Raw genomic sequence first — 19942 nt, 5'->3', positions numbered from 1 at the left:
AACCTCAGTCTGTTTAATTCTCAGGCAAACAGCAGCAACTCAAAACCTCAGCAGCCCCATTGCAAATAAAGAGTCCTTTAAAGTGAATCTCCTTTGTTGGTGTAGCCCACCCAAACACTTCTCTGATCATATTCGATGTGTCAAGTTCTGCTCTGAGGTCAGGAGGTTCATCAGTGAAAGCGGTTGCTTCACTTCTGATGTTTTTGGTACTTGTCATTGGTTGTCTAACAAGTGGCAGTGGAGGATCTATGACTGTGAGTTAGAACTTAAAGTAAACTTTAAAAGGTTAAAAAAGACAATCACTTATGCAAAAACTTAGTTATGCCAGTGCAGCTCAGGTAAAACTGGACTTGGTTATTTGTTTTAGTTAATAACCTTTCAGCAGAGATTTGAATAAGCTGAAGCCAGTGATGGTCTTTTTAGGAAGTCCTTCAAAAAGAGCGTTTCAGGAATGCAGCCTAGAGGTGAATGAATGAAAAAGCACTGTGAGTCAGGAAAGGCTTACAGATAACCCGCCTATTATTCATTCAGTCAGACTGACCGTGTGGGTTAAATCAGTATTTGCACATAGCGTTTACAGTGCTGGAAAAAACAACATGGAAATAAACAAATGACTTAAAAGATCATCAGAATTAATGATTTTTGTTTTTCTATTAAAAATTTGTTTGGCCAATACAAAAACTGCCATAGGATTGTATTCACCCAGTGTCCTACCAGTAGTTTACTATGCTACCTCCAGAGGGCAGTATAACACCTGTCACTGGTGTCTAAGCAGAGACAGACCCTGACAGTAATCAGTCACCTGAGCTGAGGCAACAAGACTGAAGACTGGGAATTAGAGCTGAATTATGCTGGATTTCTGTTGATCATTATACTTAACACTCCCTTTAGGCTGTTTATGCAGCTCATGATTACTTTACGCCTTTTCTTTTTCTGAAATAAAATAAAGTTGGTTGGATCTTATATAAAAGTTTATAATTTAAAAACACATTACACGATGCACTGAGTAAATAGAAGAAAAAATCTGACTTATTGAGTCCCCTGGAAGCCCCCATAAAGCAGTCAAAATGCTCCCAGTGTAAAAAACAATGTGCTAATATTGCAGTGTTTCTGTGTGTCTAGTACACCAGTTTACTCTGAAACAACCAATATGTGAATTGCTAAGTCAAAGTGGTGCAAAACTACATCAGCATGGATGCAATCTTTTTTTTTTTTTTTTTTGTTACCTTGTTTCCCTTCACAGAGAAAGAAGCACTGCTCCAGTCCCTGTAGAATAATTTGTTTGTTTTTAGCCTGTGAATATGATGGATCACGAGATGGATGAGCTACCTCACTGACAGCTAATTGATTACCTTTTTGTGCATAACATTAAAAAAAAAAAAAACACCAACAAGGGACTGAAGTCTAAAAACATGAGGTTCTGCATGGGCACTCTTCAAAGTAGAATAGTTTGCAACAGTCTTTGTGTAGTTAGGGCTTGTCTGCTATTTAAAACTGCGACCTATCCCTCAAAGGATAGGATACATACCTATACCAATGAGCACCTGCAATGACAGAAATGCAGAAGTCAAGCAGACGAGTGATTCTTGCAGTTGTCAGTGGGGGGATCCGGGGGTTTCTCTGTGAATTTCACATTCCCGTGGCAGAAGGTCAGGTGCTTGCTCAGATGTTGATTTCCACACATCTGTTGCTGCCACGGACGTTGCACGCACTTACGCCATTGTCATGAGACACTCTCACAAACAAAATCATGGTTTAATAATGCAGTAACGCAGCATGCTTACGGTAAAGTAACAGTAATCAAATTACTTTTTTTCAACAGTAATACCTTAATTGACTCGTTACTTGAAAAAAGTAAGTGCAAGAGGCAGCCAATCAAAAGTTAGTTGGTTTAATTTTTTAATTAAACCCAATTTAATTTAATTAATAGAGTCCAATTGAGGGATTTATTTAAATACAGCTGACAGGACCTGTAGTAGGAATAGTGGGTCAGAAAATAAACTCATCCAGCAGTGACATCTTAGTTTACAGTTTAATATTCATTCGGGTTGTGTGAAATGGTGAATTGTGTTGCATGAGTCTATCTGCTGTATTTGATGTGTCCCCTGCAGGCGTCGCTCCTCTCGGGGCTGCTCGTATTCATGCTGTGTGTCGCCTCTTCTCACTGCCAGGAGGAAAATTCTGGATACCACTCAGGTCAGGGCTTCCTCATGCTGACACTGATTTAACTTCAATCTCAGGTGAAACAATAGCTGTTTAGTCTTGTTTTACTAAAGAACAACAGGTGACAGATGACACAATTTTAGAATCCAGCAGAAGAATATTGAAAACCTGTTTCTTCTAGTTAACTAATCAAAAGTTAATTATGATAAACACTGCTTAATTATATAAAAAAAAGTACCTTTACAAATCATTAGCAACTTTCTTGTTTAATACTGTAGACAAGTAATGGCTCATCTGGGGAAAGAAGGAACAACTTTAAATGAACTGCATTGTTACGTGAGCACAGAATATGCCACATATTCATTACAAAATTTATTCAATTATTAACACAAATTATTGTTTGTTTGTTTGTTTGTTTTTTTTCAACAAAAAAAACCCTTCAGATTGTAACTTCACTTTATTTGCCAACTTTAAAGCACTGACTCAAATCACAGTTTTGCAGGACAGGAGAGATGTTTGTGGAAGTTGTTGATCTGTATGTACAGTATGATGCAGTTTTTATCCCCCCCACATTTTCTGTAAGTTAAGGGCTCACCACCCGAAGCAAGAATCATACCCCTAAAACATCGAGTCACATTTCACCATGTTGGTCTCATACTGAGTTCTCACCTCATGTATTTTGCATGTCTATTCAGGTGAGGAACACACCTATGAAGAGTCTTCTGCAGTTGACCACTATGACAACTTAGCTGCTCCTCAGCCAGGTGAGATCAGTAACACAGTTAGTGTAAACTGTACCAGAGGGCACTCTCTGACTGTTTGAAGTCCTCCGGGCTCCAGACCAGGACTGCTGACTGTAACAATGCACCACAAAGTCCAAACAAAACTGACAAAAATGTCTTAATATTTCTTTAGAATATCCACCAGAGCCGACTCATAGCTATGATGTGGACCAGATATTCGAGGAAGAGGATTATGACACTTATGGCCCAATCCCCACCCAAGTCACCATGATCACTGAGGACACCTTTCCCTACATCACCACCACTGAGTCCCACTATGCCAAAGAGGACACTGAGATCGTGCAGGTGGGACAGCTGTGTGCTGGGAGTGTCAGGGGTAGCTCAACAACAATATTAAACTGCAGCAGGAGGAAATGTAGAGAGAGCTTTAAAAAAAACAAGCCTCTTTCAGTCTCTCTTTGTTCTAAGCCCCTCATACCCTAAAACAATTTCATATCTGCTGAACATAACTAGGAACTGAGTTTTAGTTTCATATAGCATTCATAAAAAACCTGACCACTCTCTCTAGTAAAAAATCTTGTGCTTAGAGGGCATCCAGTCCATTGTTAAGGGTCATTCAGTCCCTGTGCAGTCAAGTGAAAGCTTGGTCTGCATTGCTGGTAATAAGTCACTATCATTCCTTATGGGTTTTGGACTTTGGCAAAAAGCAGAAGGTTTGTACTTTGGTGGTTTCAGGATCTCATCTACGCTTTTTTGCAGATGATGTGGTTCTGTTGGCTCCCTCAGGTGGTAGCCTCCAGCTTTAACTGAGGTGATCTGCAGATGAATGTCTGCATTTCCAGGTCTGAGGTCATGGTTCTCAGCTAGAAACCGGTGGAGTGTCCATTTCAGGTCACAGGCGGGTGGCTGCCCCCTGGAGGCACTTAAATATTATTACCTGTAGTCTTCTGTAATGGGCCAGATTTTCTACCGTTTTTGTTTAGTGATGCTGAAAGCAAACTGCCTACCAGAACTATCAGTCAGTAGTTGCTCCAAAGTAAGAGCGCATCCAGGATTTGAACCTGCGAGAATCATAACCCTACACCATGTCTACAAAACCATGTCTATGCGGGTGCAGGGCATTGAGTGTCGTAAAGATAAATTTGGAGGACACCATAGGTGTGATAATATTTGTTAATGTTGTGTTTTAGGTGCCATATGAGTACCCTCCTGACACTGGCTCCTCAGAAGAGTCAGGGGGCGATGCAGAGCTTGGGCAGGTGGGGCCAACAGAGTGTGACTGTGAGCCCGGAGAGCCTGGATTTGCTGGCTTCACAGGACCAAAGGTACAGACACATTGCATCACGTCACTGGCTAAATGCAGTCAATGGTCCCTTTGTTTCATTCTTCCACTGCATGGCCGGATCCAAAACTGGGGTCAAATGTAGGTTTGTTGTTGTTGTAGTTCTTTTTTTCCACAGTCTGACTCCTTTTCTCTTTCTCTCAGGGATCCAGAGGACTGCAGGGTAAAACTGGTAAACCAGGGTCTCAAGGGAGAGAGGTAAAAGTCTTAAACATGAATAGTGGATGTTTGTTTATGACAAGAACGCCTGATTAAAGTGATACTAAAGCAGCAGCTGCATATTCAAGTAGTTTAATTACTGGTTATTTATCCGTTTTGTGTTTTAGGGCTATAAAGGGACCAAAGGTGTTCAGGGAAGGAGAGGAGATACTGGCCCAGTGGTGAGTAAATCATGCTACAGCAGTCACAGTTGATACTACCATGCAAAATAGCTTGTATTTACATTTGTAGCTCCCATAACACTGTGAAAGTAATGACAGCATTGGTGTTGTAACGTAGAGTGAAAGTAAAAAATAAAGAAAAATTAAAATGAAACTGAAAATACTGAGTTTTAATGACCATGAAAGCCAGTCAGCTAAACAGAAAGTAAAAGAGGTATAAGCAGCTGAAGGAAAGTTTGTTAAAACCCCGAAGTCAAACTGAAAGTGAAAGCTCTTCATTTAATCCTTAATTAAATTTAAAGTAATTCTGGTAATTTAAGTAATTAAAGACTAAAGGAGAAAAAAATTTCTTGTTTACGACAGGAAAAGGGAAAAAAAAGTGTTTTGTGCTGTTTTAGTGTTATTTTACATAAGAGACACCTTGAGGTGTCCCAACTAAAGTAGGATTAAGATATAATGAGTCATTTCAATAATTTCATTATTTTTATTTTTTAAATTAATTTCATCATATATCAAAAATTCTTCACTGTGTATAAATTTCAGCTGTTGCAATTTTTAAGACTATGAAACTGCTTTGTTGTGTGAGGAGACTAAGTGTTGTGTATAAGCTTTGGAAATGTTTTGGCCCTTGTCTGTTGTAACCTTTGACCTCATCTTGCAGGGTGACCCTGGTCCTGAGGGAGATGAAGGAGCTTCTGGTTTTTCTGGAGCCACCGTGAGTTAACCAGTCCATCCCACACTGAAGTGAAAGTTAACTGGCAGTGTTTACATTTTATTGTGACTATTAAAAGATATAAGTGCAGAGTGTGAGCTGTTAAGTTTCATGTAAAACCTTTTAAACTAATAACTGAAAAATTGTTTCACTAAGGAGTTAAGCTCCGTAAAGCTGCAGCTCCATCTGTGAGGATTTTTAAAACTTTTCTAAGCTTATTCATTGAATCTGTCAGGGAGAACCTGGACTTCCAGGAGAGCCAGGTGAGCCTGGAGATGTGGGTCTAAAGGTAAACACACACACACACACACACACACACACACACACACACACACACACACACACACTCTATCCCTCCCACCCCTCTTGCCTCATTGCTTACACTCAGTCATGTGGTTGGAGGGATGTTGATAGATGCATCATTGTTGAGTTAATGCACTGATTACAGTATACATTTAGTATTTCCATAATGTCTGTGAATGTTTCATGGCGTTCTAACTTTTTTTTCATTTATTTATTTGATTAGCATTCAAATCTCTCAGTGAATAGCACAAGATAAGGCAAATCAAAAGGCATTGGCTATAGCAAATGCTTATTATGCCAACCCTTTTAACAAAAGATCCTTTAGGAAGCAGCTCATTTACATAGGGCTCGAAGCAAAAGAGTAAAACAAAACAAACAAACAAACAAAACAAACTTCCATCCTAGATAAATAAGTACATTAAATATAATTTCATAACGATAATCCACACAAAACAACCAAGAGTTTCAGTATTATTATTGCTCTTCTTCATTCTTGATTTATATATTTTTCTAATACTCTAGTTTTAAACATGTTTTTAAACAAGGAAAATGAACTACACGTTTTTAAGTCACTGTCACAACTATTCCACAAGTTAACTCCTCTAACAGAAACACATGTCTGCTTTATGTTTGATCTTATCTTAGTTTTTAAAAAATCTGTTCTCCTTAAGTCATTATTGATTCTCTTTGACTTCAAACAGCTTCTGAGTACTGCGGCAAAGCAAATTATTTTGTGCTTTATACATTATCTGTGCCATTTTATATTCAACTAAATCATAAAATTTCAGGGTATTCAAATTAATAAACAAAATGTTAGTTAGTTCTATATAGTTTGATTGTTTTATAATTCTTATAGCTCTTTTTTGTAACTTGAAAATAGGGAGAATATTGTTTTATATGCATTACCCCATATCTCTCGACAATAAGTCATATATGGAAGCAACAGAGAACAATAAAGCTGTATAATGATTCCTTGTCCAGGACATCCTTTGTTTTGTAGAGAATAGCAACGGTTTTTGACATTTTTGTTTTCACGTAGTTTATATGAGATTTCCAACTAAGCTTATCGTCAATTATCACTCCAAGAAATTTATTTTTGTACACTCTTTCAATTTCAGTTCCATTAACCCTGATTTTAGATACATTTTTCATTTGTCTAGTGCCAAAAATAATACATTTTGTATTGTTTATATTTAACGATAACTTATTTATATGAAACCAGTTTTTTAATATATTTAACTCCCTTTCCACTGTCAGAAGCTGTTCTAGGTTTTTACCTGAGCAATACAGAGTGGTATCATCAGCAAACAAAACACATTTTAACTGTTTGGAAACATTACATATATCATTTATAGATAATATGAATAATTTAGGGCCCAGCACAGAGCCCTGAGGAACCCCACAAGTTACCTTCAACTGATTAGATTTTACATTATTGATTTCGACATATTGATATCTATCATGCCAGTAACTTTTCATCCACTTGTATGCTATCCCTCTTGTACCATAGCTCTTTCATTAATATACTATGATCAATTATATCAAATGCCTTTTTTAACTCTATAAAGACACTAACAGTATACTCCTTATTATCTATTGCAGTAGATATCCCTTCTACAAGTTCCATTACTGCCATCGAAGTGGACCTTTTCGCTCTAAAGCCGTATTGAATATCACTTAGGAGATTATGTTTCTCAATATTTTTATCAAGTCTATTAACAAAAAATTTTCCTGATGATTTTTGTGGGAGTAGTGATATTGGTCTGTAATTGGTAAATTGACATCTCTCTCTATTTTTATTGATGGGAATAACTTTTGCTATTTTCATTTTTGAGGGAAACATACCAGTTCGAAAGGACAGATTACAAATTTATGTGAAAGGTTGCACTATATAATCTATAATACTTTAAACTAATATCATGTCAATACCAAAACAATCAGTGGACTTTTTATTTTTAAGTGTTTTCACAATGTCAGGTATTTCTCTACAAGTTACAGCATCTCTTCCCTTTGGAGCATTTTTTTTTCTGTGCATTATTTATAATATTTTTGTTTGTTTAAATGTCTTCTATGCTCCTGCCAATAAATAAGCAAAATATTTGCATAAAGATAGACAGACAATACCAAAGAACCTGCAATACCTGCAACAGATACATTTAGAGAACTATATGAAGTGTAATTATCAACTGGACAACCCCATCAGTAAGTTTAAAATTCACTGAAGTGACATGTAACATAATAATAATAACTTAAAGAAAGCTTATTTGACCTGAAATTATGTGATTTTATGCTGAAAGTATAATCAGTTCCAGGCTTCATAATATTTCTTTGTGGTAGACGTCATAATTATTAGATGTATCTATCTATTGCTATTTATATGATTTATTATAATTATATATAATTAATTTAAAAACATTATGGTTTTAAATTACAGATTTACATTGAACCATTGTATTTTTATACTGTTTTGCATTTGTTTAGCCCAGCAGTTATTATGTGTTATTACCACCTCAATTAGCCAATAATTAGCCAATAATTGCAGCGCCTCTTCTTGTTGACAGGGTGACATGGGATTGGAGGGACCCCGTGGAGGAGTCGGACCTCCTGGTGAGACTGTAAGGAACACAGCTACCTCTCAGCCTCTCTATGTGGGAAAATTTAACATCTAAGCAAAAATGTGTCCTTCAATACGCTGAATAAGAACAAGCTTTTAGTGAAACATTTGCTTCAGCTCAACTAAATCAGACTAATTCTGATAAAAGTGAAAGTAGGGAAGTCGTGACTCCATGATGAGTCACACTGTTTTTAAATTGGCAGATGTTATTTAGTCTACATTGAATCAATGGGTTTCCGTGTTGAAAAAAAAACAATGCGAAAGTTACTACGGCACAGAAAAGTTTTAATAATTGGATTTCAACTGTTGTAGATGCTACGTAAGCATAGCAAGCAAATTATGCAGGCACATTTTTAAAAAAAAAAAAGATTAAATTAGTTACATTTAAGATATTTCTTTCTGACAAAACATGCACTGACACATTCAGGAAATGAAAGGCAGGAAATGAAACTGAAACCACCTCCCACTGCAGACTGAGACAACAGAGGTTGTGTCATTATCCTGGAAATCACCCAGAGTATCAACAAACAGATGGTACATTTAAATAGCAGACTGGGGATTTGGGGATTTTTCTGGCAGTTCCTGATAAACTTTGTGACCCCTAACTGCAGTTATACACACACACACACACACACACACACACACACACACACACACACACATATACATATATATATATATATATATATATATATATGTATATATGTGTGTGTGTGTGTGTGTGTGTGTATATATATATATATATATATATATATATATATATATATATACATATATATATATACATATATATATATATATATATATATATATACATATATATATATACATATATATATATACATATATATATACATATATATATATATATACATATATATATATACATATATACATATATATATATACATATATATATATATATATACATATATATATATACATATATATATATACATATATATATATATATACATATATATATATACATATATATATATACATATATATATATATATACATATATATATATATATATATATGGGTGTGTGTGTATTTATTCATGCACAGAAACAACCCATTCAATCCACACATGCTAAGAAAACAAACCATAGATGTTCAAAGTTATCTGTGATTAATGAAAATGGCACGGGAAAAGAATATTGAACACGCTGACTGAAATGTATTTAATACTTCGTAAAAAAGCCTTTGTTGGTGTCAAGACGCCTCCTGTACGGAGAAACTAGTCACAAGCATTACTCAGGTGTGATTTTGGCTCATTCTTTTACATAGTTTTCAAATCCTGAATGTTCCGTTGGTTCCTTCTATGAACTCTGAGCTTTAGTTCTTTACATAGATTTTCCATTGGGTTCAGGTCAGGTCTGAACCATTCTAGCAGCTTTATTTTCTCTCTCTGACACCAACTGAGTTTCCTTGCCTGTGTGTTTGGGATCATTGTCTTGCTGAAACGTTCCACCCTTGTTTCATCCTGGTATATGGCAGCAGATTTGAAACCATGAAATTCTCACTTCCAAACTTCAATGTTGCTCTTGTGTTTTTAGGGTGATATGCAGTGCCTTTTGACTTCCAAACATTATGTGTATTATGAGATCCAAAGAGCCACTCCGTACTGGCCAAAGAATTGTAAAATATTATTACTACCATAGTTAAATAATCTAGTTTCCTTGCTCATGTTTGAAAGGTATTATTAGCACTTTATCACAGCCCATCTCACATGATGGCCAAGATGATTAGCTCATCTGTTATGATGCTTGTCGCTACCCGATCCGTACCATGCATGCGAGAATCTTACATCACTTCTTCTCTTTGCCAACATTGCGACAGTTAATATATTTGAATGACACCGTTAGCGCCCTGTTACCTCCTAGCATTTCTCGACTGCGGGTCTGCATCCTTTTCGACTGCCCGGGACATTTAAACAATGGATACCTCCGTATACAAGCCTATTGTGTATAAAAATAAAAACTTGTAATATGTCATGTGAAGATTCATCAGCCAAATTAAATGTTTACTGACAATTGACAGTGATAGCGGACATCATCATCACAATTCCAATCAATCCTCTCCACACAGATAAGCATAAACACACTCGACTATCACTAAATCAAAGTTAACACGCATACACAACGAAACAGAAGAAGAAGAGAACATCTGCACATGTGCGGAAAGATTGGGTAGACCGGATCTGTACGGTCCGACTTTGAACATGTGCAGTAAGGATTGGGGAGTCCTGATCTCTTTTTGTGTGTTTTTGTTTGTTTTTTGTCTACATTGAATTAAAAGGTTTCATTATTGCAAACATTTTAACAGATACTTATTTTTGTTAACATCTTAACAGATACTCTGACCCGTAACTATCGTAAAATGCTTCGAGCGGAAGTAGATGCCTTTGGCACATGCATGGTACGGATTGGGTTTCCAGTACGGATCGGGTAGTGACAATGATAAATCACTGAAGTGTGTTTGCCTGCAAAAAAAATCCTGCTCTTGTAAACACATATTTCTTTCAAACTTCTAGAGTCGTTCTTCATATTAGGCACAAAGTTTCACTTTGATTCAGGAAAGAACATGAATTTTGATGTTCAAATTATGGCAAAAAATAAATGAATAAATTACACAATTAACTAAAATTATAAAGTGATGATGCAATTTTTATTGAATAAATGAAACAACATTTTCCAGTCAATGTTTTAGTGCCATTATTCACCATAAATCACCACATTTTACATTTGGCTAGACCCTGGATTGGGGGGATTAATATTATAGACATGGATGTAACACTAGAACTTGATGAGCTGATAGAGGCACACGACTGGAAAAGGTGGTAATTAAGTTTTTGGTTATTTCAGGGTCGTCGTGGTGATGCTGGGCCTGCTGGAGGAAGAGGGACTAAAGGTATCAAGGTAAAAGAAAAAAAAGAGTGATGACTATGTCCTCATGATAATTACACGACTGAAATACAACAACGCAGCCGTGTTTTATGTTCAGTAACATTCTGATGAGGCAAATGCTGAAATTATTTTATTAATATTTTATTAGTATTAGTATTTATAAACTCAAACGCTAGTGGTTCTTTTCGATTTTTATCTTTATTTATTTATTTGGCCAAGCCAGTAGGCCCATAAAGACATGGAAATAAACAGATTTTTATTGGGGGTTTTTTCTTAATAAATTGTTGAATAAAATACTGGTTTAACAAGTAATAACAGTAACAATCAGTACTTGTTACTAAAGCGTATACAGTATGTATATGATTTTTTTATTTTAAGTTTCTGTATTTTATTAATTTATTTACACTGAATACTATAATAAAGTTTTTAACCATGTGTTTTGAATGTTCTGTCTGGTGGTTTATTAGTTTTTGGCACTTTGGATGGATGTGTTTCTTCTTTTTAGGGCGCTCCTGGTGACAAAGGTGAACAAGGTCCTCGGGGACGAGAAGGACCAAAGGTATACAAGTATCACGTACTTAAATTCTTCAAAAAAGAAAATGTTTGGTGATTTCCCCTGGCATACAATTGAAGGTTGTTTAAAATGTCTATGATCAAAGCTGACACAGTTTCTTTGCCTAAAAATAAATAATATTCTTTTTATTCTTCTGCATTATGTCTTCCTGTTTATTGCACAGTTTTTTGCTAACCAGCAGTGGCCGGTTAAAGTCACAGCTGTCTTGGTGTCGATCTAAACATGTTTGTTCTTTGTCAACAGGGTCAAACAGGAGCACCTGGGTTTCCAGGTGATGTTGGCGAGAGAGGCTACACTGTAAGACACATCATTACTGGTCATGGAAACTACCTAAACATCTTAACATTTACTCTGTGTCATCATTTGATTTGAATTTTAATCTCATTTGACTTCCATAACCTTTCCTTTCTTGGCAACCTTTTTTTAAATCAAAAAATTGATTCAAAAAATTGTATCAAAGGTTTTTAAGACATCTGATGATGCAGTTTCTCTGGTGTATTAATATGTATCTGGGACTGTATTCAATTATGCATTAGTTATGTTATGCAATAGACAAAATATCTTCAAATCTATCTGTCTTGGCATCCTTGTTTTTATCAGCATAAAAGTGTATTAATAACTTCTCTGTCTGTGCAGTCCCAAGTTTACTCAATCTGAGAAGCACAGTAGTTAGTTTTACCTCTGTTAGCAAATGAGCAGGAGGAAATTTCATTAGCTCTGAACATATGAATTTGATTAAATCTACTCGAAAGGCAGAACGTACAACTTTTTTTTCCTATGTCCTCCAAACATGCTTTTCGAACTGCCCCATTACACAGAACAGAGTCACAGATATAATTCCATAAACCTTTCCTGGGTTGAGGAGATTCACGTTTCTCTTTTCTTCGGGTTTCCATTACAACAAATACTGACGCATACTATAGCGGTACACATGTGACTCTGTCAAGGGTTGCCTTGTGGTTTAATGTTCCTTTATTTAATTGTGTTCCGTCTATGTAGCAACAGATGACATCACTCAGACTCCTCCTTTTAAAGTGACACAAGCTCCTACGCGTCAGGCTCTAATACAAAGCGGCTTATTTAGTGTCTTTATTTCAACAATTTCTAAAATTTCCCGAATTCACTGTTTTATATAATTTTCTTCTTCACATCATATTTGAACTAATTTCTCTTTTTTCTCCTTTGATTTAAAAAAATCTGAGCACAATATTTCTTGTTTATCCTCCTCAGGGTTATCCTGGACAGCCGGGGCCAATCGGAAAGAGCGGTCCAAAGGTACACAAATAAACTGAGGCTCTTTTATTCTGCTCAAATCTTTTTTAGTGCCTGAGTGTCTGTATTTAAGTGCACCCAGTCATCCTTTCAGTTTCCAGATTATGACCTTCATGTTCAGCCAGGGAGGAAACATTTGCATTTTATGAGTCTGAGAGTCACTCTGGCTCCTGGCAACATTTCCCAGGAATCTCACATAAATATTATTACTGCCCAGAGGGTACTTTTTTTTTTTCCAGTTTGGATATTTCATTTCTGCCCTTTAGCAAGACCACATTACAAACCAATGAATCAGCCATAAAAATAGCAAAACTGTCTAAAGCCAAGGCACGCTGTTAAGAGCTGGTAAAACTCCCTACAAAAAAGCTAAAATAAAGAGAATGATGTTTTCTTGTGAATTACCACATGTTAGATCAGTAAATACGGGCAATTAAAGAATTTAGTATTAATGTAAAACACAAACGTATGCAGTGTTAGTTGACTCTAAGTGCACACTTTATTAAGCTGAATAAATGACAAAACACTTTTGTATAACAGTATACATCCCTGGCTCTCAAACTTTTTCTAACATGCTTCAGCCTAGAAGCCAAAATAAGTTATAGCAACACACAATTAAAAAAACCAAAAATAAAAATGTTTGAAGTTGAATTTTACTTAAATGTTGGCCAGCACAAGCCCATGTATGTTTCCTTGCCTTCCCCCAAAAAATATTGTATTGTAATGTATTCATTTGTTTAACTTCATATTTTTCACCTGTTTGTTGGCACCTCACCAGTGGTCCTGCTGAGACTTCAGAGTAGTAGTCAGAAAAACTTCACGACTTGACTGAGAGCTTTCAAAAGCTTCCTTCAGGAAAATGTTTTAAATAAATGATTAACAAGGAACAGAAACATTTTTTATCATATTACAAATAAAATAAAATAAAAATTAAATTAACCACAACAAGAATAAAACAAGATGATTTGCCGGAGATCTTAATTATCACTGTTAATAAACATTGTTTTTGCTCAGTTTTATCAGAAAATTAAAAAAAAAAAAAAATTCTATCAATGGAAATCACTGACTGAAAAATGTGTATGTATATTAAAAATTCTACCATATTGAGATAAGTGTGGAAATATATGAGAAAAGTGGGGAAAATATATAATAAAAGAAGAGGATGCAGTTTCCAGTAACAAAATTCCAAATATTTAATGTGTGTCAGCTAGTAACTAAGTGGATCATGTGACAAGTTAGCTTATTAGGCAACACCAAGCCAAAAAATGTGCTATATAAAGCAATTACACTAATTAAATAAAGAACACACACACACCCCAGCCAACATGTATATATGGGCCCCACCTGGTTTTTGCTCGGGCTGGATGGGTACCATGTGGGCATGGGCTCAAACTGGGCTTTTTGTATGGGGCCTACTTGGGTTCTTCACATTAAACCCGTATGGGCAATCCCAAGTGGGCACTTTTAGTAGGTCCTAGCTGGGTCAAACATGGGAAACACTTAACTTGGTGCAAAATGGGAAACACATGTAGGACCCACTTGGGTTTTCCACCTGGGATAGACATGGGCAAACACAGTCATTTAGGATAAGCTGTTCTTGTGTGCCCCGGGTGGGGCAAAGTGAGGTAATCAACATATGTTTTAGTATCGATGACACAGGTGGGGCCCACCTGGTCAAACTATATGGGTCACACATGGGAAAATGCAAGTCAGACCCTGAAAATATGTCTATGTGGGCCCCATATGGGGCAAAGTGAGGTAATCAATATATTGTTTTAGCACTGATGACACAGGTGGGGCCCACCTGGTCATACTATATGGGTCACACATGGGCAAATGCAAGTCAGACCGTGAAAACATGTCTATGTGGGCCCCATATGGGTTATGTTAAGTTAATATGGCATATATTTTATGTGGGCTCAAGATTGTTTAGTATATATGGGACCCACTTGGGTTTCCCACATTAAATCCATATGGGCAAAACCAAGTGGAAACATATAGTAGGTCCTGGCTGGGTCAAACTTGGAAAACACTTCACTTGGTTCAAAATGGGAAACTTTGCCCAGTTGGGGCCCATTTGGTTCCCAAATTTTCCTAACATAACACCTATATGGGCATTTAACATGGGGCCATTACGGAACCCGCAGACAATCCTATATGGGGCCCATTTTTCAGCCCATTTCCAAACCATATGGGGCCCACATATAAATGTTGGCTGGGACATGAGATGAAAGGATGAAGATACCAAAAAATCTGTTTAACGAGTATAAATCAGGAGTGTGGTTAGCTTAGCTTAGCATACAGACTGGAAATGGAGGGAAAGAACTTGTGTGGTTTAGACTAAAGATAACAAAACCACCTACTGGCCCTTACTAAATAAGGAACTCTTTGGCAACCCTTATTTTTCACAATATTTTTTTTATTGCAACAAACTAAACTTATGACAGATGATCATGTTTGTCAATCAGTCACAAGCAGAAAAAGATCATTTCTTTCTGTGCTTCATATGACCTTCTTTGCAATCTGACTCTAAATGTGACACTGAAAAACGGGAAATATATTTGATCTGATATTACAGATGATAAGCAGATTCCACAAATCAATGTAGATTCTCATTGCTGGCAGGCAAAAGCCCCATAAGCTGTTTTTCTCTCAGTAGGAAAGAAGGTAATTTTCTTGTGAGTCATTTCTACCTCTTATAACTTTAGGTCTGTCCCTGAAACTTTAAGTTCAGAGAGGAAAAAAACACCATATATTACACTTATTGCTATAGGGTTTAAAATATGTTAAAATATGTTTAACTTTTCTGACCGTCTATACTTACGTGAGCTAAAGAAGCCAGAAAGAAAGTAGAAAAATGAAAAGTGTCAGTGATGTAATCAAAGTAAAGTAGAAACTGGAAGCACTGGATTAAATCACAGTATTAGCTGTCTTGGCAGGAGAATCAAAAACTTAAACACAGAGTAGTTTCTGAACTTTCCCAAAGAGTTCTCTGTTACTTTGATCTCAGCCATCTGACTTTTTGTTTAGTATTTTTACACTTACAAAGATCTTTACTGAAAAGTTTCTGTACAAAATCCTCACTGAAATGCTGAGTCAAACTGAGAAATGCATGAACACTTGTGTCAAATAAGAGTGCCAGTATAACAAAACTGAGGCTAAGGTTCTTTGAAGAGCTTTAGTTGAAGGGTAGTAAGTAAAAGTGAAAGTTAGTACAGGGGTTATCTTAACTTGCATTGGTTCCCAGAAAATCTATTTAACCTGTTTAACCAGTTCACAAGAATTTAACAGTGTGCTGCTGCCAGAGTTATTTATAATGTGTAATGTAATGAACAACCCAAGTTTTTGTTTAACTAGTTTCATACACAGCAGCACGTCAGTGTGATTCACTGACAGGAACAAACAACTCAAAACTTCATTTTCAGTTTTCTCTTAGGATTTCCTGAAGCTGAAGCGCTTCCGATCATTATACGATTATCAGTTGATTCACTGAGTCATTAAAAAGTAGATTAGCTAGTTACATTTTTTGGAGCCTGTTATTCCTACCACTCCTTTTTATTTTACTTTTTTAAATTAGAAAATTGCATCTTGATGTATCTTGATGTATCTTTTACTCTTTGGGAACATTTTTGTAGCATTTTGGCTCACACATAGTTTCCTTGAAGTCTGTGTATGAACAGAAAGGGAATAAAACTGTGTTCAGGCTGTTCAGATTCAATCAAGTTTGTTGCTCACAAAGTTTTAAAAGCACATTATGTAATATTACTACTGTTCATACACTTTGGGCTTTCAGGAATTTTTTTATTGTGTGATATGTACAACTTCACCAGTAGTTTTTTTTTTTTGCTTTGTTTTTCTTCTTCTTTTGTTCTTATGTATAGTATAGTAGAAAAAGTGCTATATAAGAACCAGTCCATTAAACATTTACCATCCTTTCAATATGCCTTCTGAGTTTTGTAGTTTTAGCAGTCATTAAACATTTTCATTTTTGATGACATTTTGCAATATATTCAAAAAATTTATAGACAATCTTTGCTTTTTGTCTGATTATATCCTTCTCTCCTTCGGTCTCTTTCAGGGGACTAAAGGTTACAGTGGCTTGCCGGGACGAGGTGGTGACCCTGGAGAAGATGTGAGTAGATTAGAAGTAAACGAAAAACTGTGCACCTGTTTCTATGTCTACAACCATTGACACCTACCTTTTGTTTCCACAGGGTCCTATAGGAGTCCCAGGGTTTATGGGAGAACCGGGGCCATTTGGTGCCAAGGTAACCCCAGGCAGAACAAGGCTTTGTTGTAAACATCCAGTTCGTGTTTCTAAGAAATTGCATGAACCTCAGTAGTCATTTCATTGGAGAACACAGAGCTATGACTTCAGAACATGTAATTCCTACATGAACAAAAACATTTTGCTCTAACTGCTCAAGTACCAAATAAGCAGAAATAATTTGGCTCAAATTCCTGAATTCCTACAATTTCTGCAAACTTCTCATGTTGTCTATGCCTCACTGTTAGGATTACACATCATAGTTATGAGTGAGTATTTACTTCCTGGTATTTTCTGAGTCACTTTCTCTTTGTTTTATACTAATTGCATAAACAGCAGAATTTTTGTGAGTCATAAAAAGAGTTTGGACTATTCAGTGTTGTTTAATCTAGAAAATATGTTGCAGGGACTCTGAAAAGACCCATTATTCTTCAAAGTGACTAGGGACTGGTATCGTTTAGGTTTTATCCGATACCGGTGCCAAACCGGTACTTTTGAAACGGTGCCGGTGCTTAAAGAATGGAGAACACAAAATTGGTCCAAAAACCTCTCATGTTCAGCTGGGGGTTTTTTTTGTAAAAAGATAACAATGTTTGCCTTTTCTGCAGCTATAGGGCATATATGGTATCACTCTTGGCTGGAAGCAGTGCTTAAACAATGGAAAAAACACAAACTTTGTCCAAAAACCTCTCATTGTGGGGTAACATTGTGGGGATGGACTCTCTTTTTTTTTTCTTTTTTTTTGGCCTGTCCCGTTTGGCTCTTTTGCCATCAGAATTATTGTCTAAAGGCGAAGAAAGATGCCCAATGGATTTACTTTACCAAATGGACCATCCCAGCCTTGCCGTAATGGTCCATTTGATTCACCTTTTATTGTTTATTTTATTTTATTTTCACTTGTTAAATACAGGACAGACTTGACTGGGGAAAAGAAAGGGGAGAGATAAAGAGGGAAAGAAAAACAGCGGGGAAGAGGGACGGGGATAAAGGCCAAACCAACAAAAATAAGCAGACAAAAAATACATATATCAATCACCTGTTGAGAAAGAAAAAAGAGAAAACAAGCAGAAGAAAAAAAAAGAGTAACATAATAAACAATATCACAATGATCTATGGGAATATAACAGTAAATACTAAATATTAAACATTATTGTGCAGTACGTAAGATCAACAGCGCACAGTGTGCTTTGAGGTAGGAGCCAAAAAGGGTGTAGTTTGTGTGTGTGATCACCCGTGTGTACACCTGTGAGCATGAACGCGCTTGTATTCAAAAGGTTCCTTCATGTAATGATCTGCTAGAGGGTGTGGGGAGCCACAGCCCCGTCCTCCAGGGCATGAAGCAGGTATGGAGGAGATCAAGACTCCAGACATCCAGAGGCCCTCAGAACACAAGAGACCAAGGAAGACCAACAGAGGGGCAGCCGCGCCACTATCCCAGAAAGAGCTGAGGAGAGCCCCAGATGAGGGTCACTCAGCAGCCACGGAGCAGAAGCCAGGGGGGGTTGCAGTGACGCGCCCGTGAGCTCCGCCGGTAGCCAGCTGTGCCAGAGTGACCGAGCCCCAGGCCAAGAGGCCGAGGGCACCCCACCCACAAAGTGGCCCGAGTGAGCCCCAGGCTCCAGGCCCCGACAAGCAGCCACCAAGGAGTGAGCCGGTGTGTACCTGGATGCCCATCCCTGGACACAAAGAACCACCAACGCACCGATGTCTGAGGGCGTCTGCCACTGGCAGGGGAAGTGGTGGGGGAGATAGACCTCCATACCTTGGAGGGCCTGAGATGTCCTGAGATGGACTCTCTTGAGGTGGTTTCAGAGAGGCGGCTGTTGTCCAAGACAAAGACAATGCTGGACAATACCGCCCATACACTCCATGACATCTTGGCCAGTAACAAGAGAGACAAGGAGATTACTCAAGTGCACCACTGAACGACACAGGAAATCATTCCTGCCTGTGCATCTCTGTACAACTCATCCATATAAAGCACAAGTACACACTGCAATAGTTGTACACCCTTTGTACATCCTCTACAAAAACAAAAACAAAGTACAGTGTGATAAGAGGGGCACCTAAATGTCAACCATATATGTTTAATTTGTGTAACATACTGGGATATTTATAATTAGGGCTATTTATATCTATTAGAGCCAGGACTTTAGGATCTCAGATGTAGCTCTTGGGTTTTTTGCAGTTTCTTTGAGCACTGTATGGTATTGTGTTAATACACACCTAAATGCTCCAGAAAAATGTATGCTTCTTATAAATGTTCACACTTGCTGATGATCAGCTAATCAAGTGGATTTGATTTGGATTTCCATAGTTCATTCCTATGGAAGCAGTAAATGTGTACCTTTTTTCAAAGGACTGTAAAATTCCAGTGAAAACCTTTTTTTCTTGACTGTAGTTGTGCAATACTGTGGCCTTAACAGCAACACACAGCTGTAGCATATACTCTGGACCACTAATGTTTCTTTCACCATATGACTCCTTTTGTAAGTCATCGGAAAAATAGATCCTAAAGCCACCTACTGTACCAGGAATAGCCCCAAAGGTGGTTTCTATACAGGTTGTTGTTAACATGATACTGAAATGTGAACTGTGGAAGTTACAGTCATGAAACTTTATAGGTTATTGTAATCCAGACACAAGCTGGACTCTAGTGTCTG

At 37.0% G+C, this 19942-nt stretch overlaps 1 protein-coding gene across 1 annotated transcript in view; it reads left to right on the top strand.

The window, feature by feature from the left end:
• zgc:113232 (collagen alpha-1(I) chain) overlaps positions 1 to 19942 on the top strand; it is a 32779-nt gene that overhangs the window by 2337 nt on the left and 10500 nt on the right. The window contains exons 2-16 of the mRNA XM_025911678.1: positions 2112 to 2196; positions 2859 to 2927; positions 3079 to 3251; positions 4097 to 4231; positions 4393 to 4446; positions 4575 to 4628; positions 5290 to 5343; positions 5576 to 5629; positions 8205 to 8258; positions 11128 to 11181; positions 11675 to 11728; positions 11987 to 12040; positions 12974 to 13018; positions 17091 to 17144; positions 17227 to 17280. Of these exons, the coding sequence (XP_025767463.1) occupies positions 2112 to 2196; positions 2859 to 2927; positions 3079 to 3251; positions 4097 to 4231; positions 4393 to 4446; positions 4575 to 4628; positions 5290 to 5343; positions 5576 to 5629; positions 8205 to 8258; positions 11128 to 11181; positions 11675 to 11728; positions 11987 to 12040; positions 12974 to 13018; positions 17091 to 17144; positions 17227 to 17280 (1047 nt within the window). The remainder of the gene's footprint in view (positions 1 to 2111; positions 2197 to 2858; positions 2928 to 3078; positions 3252 to 4096; positions 4232 to 4392; positions 4447 to 4574; positions 4629 to 5289; positions 5344 to 5575; positions 5630 to 8204; positions 8259 to 11127; positions 11182 to 11674; positions 11729 to 11986; positions 12041 to 12973; positions 13019 to 17090; positions 17145 to 17226; positions 17281 to 19942) is intronic.

Source organism: Oreochromis niloticus, linkage group LG11, assembly GCF_001858045.2.
Source record: "Oreochromis niloticus isolate F11D_XX linkage group LG11, O_niloticus_UMD_NMBU, whole genome shotgun sequence".
NCBI classification, from domain to species: domain Eukaryota; kingdom Metazoa; phylum Chordata; class Actinopteri; order Cichliformes; family Cichlidae; genus Oreochromis; species Oreochromis niloticus.
This window is presented reverse-complemented; position numbering and strand designations above follow the sequence as displayed.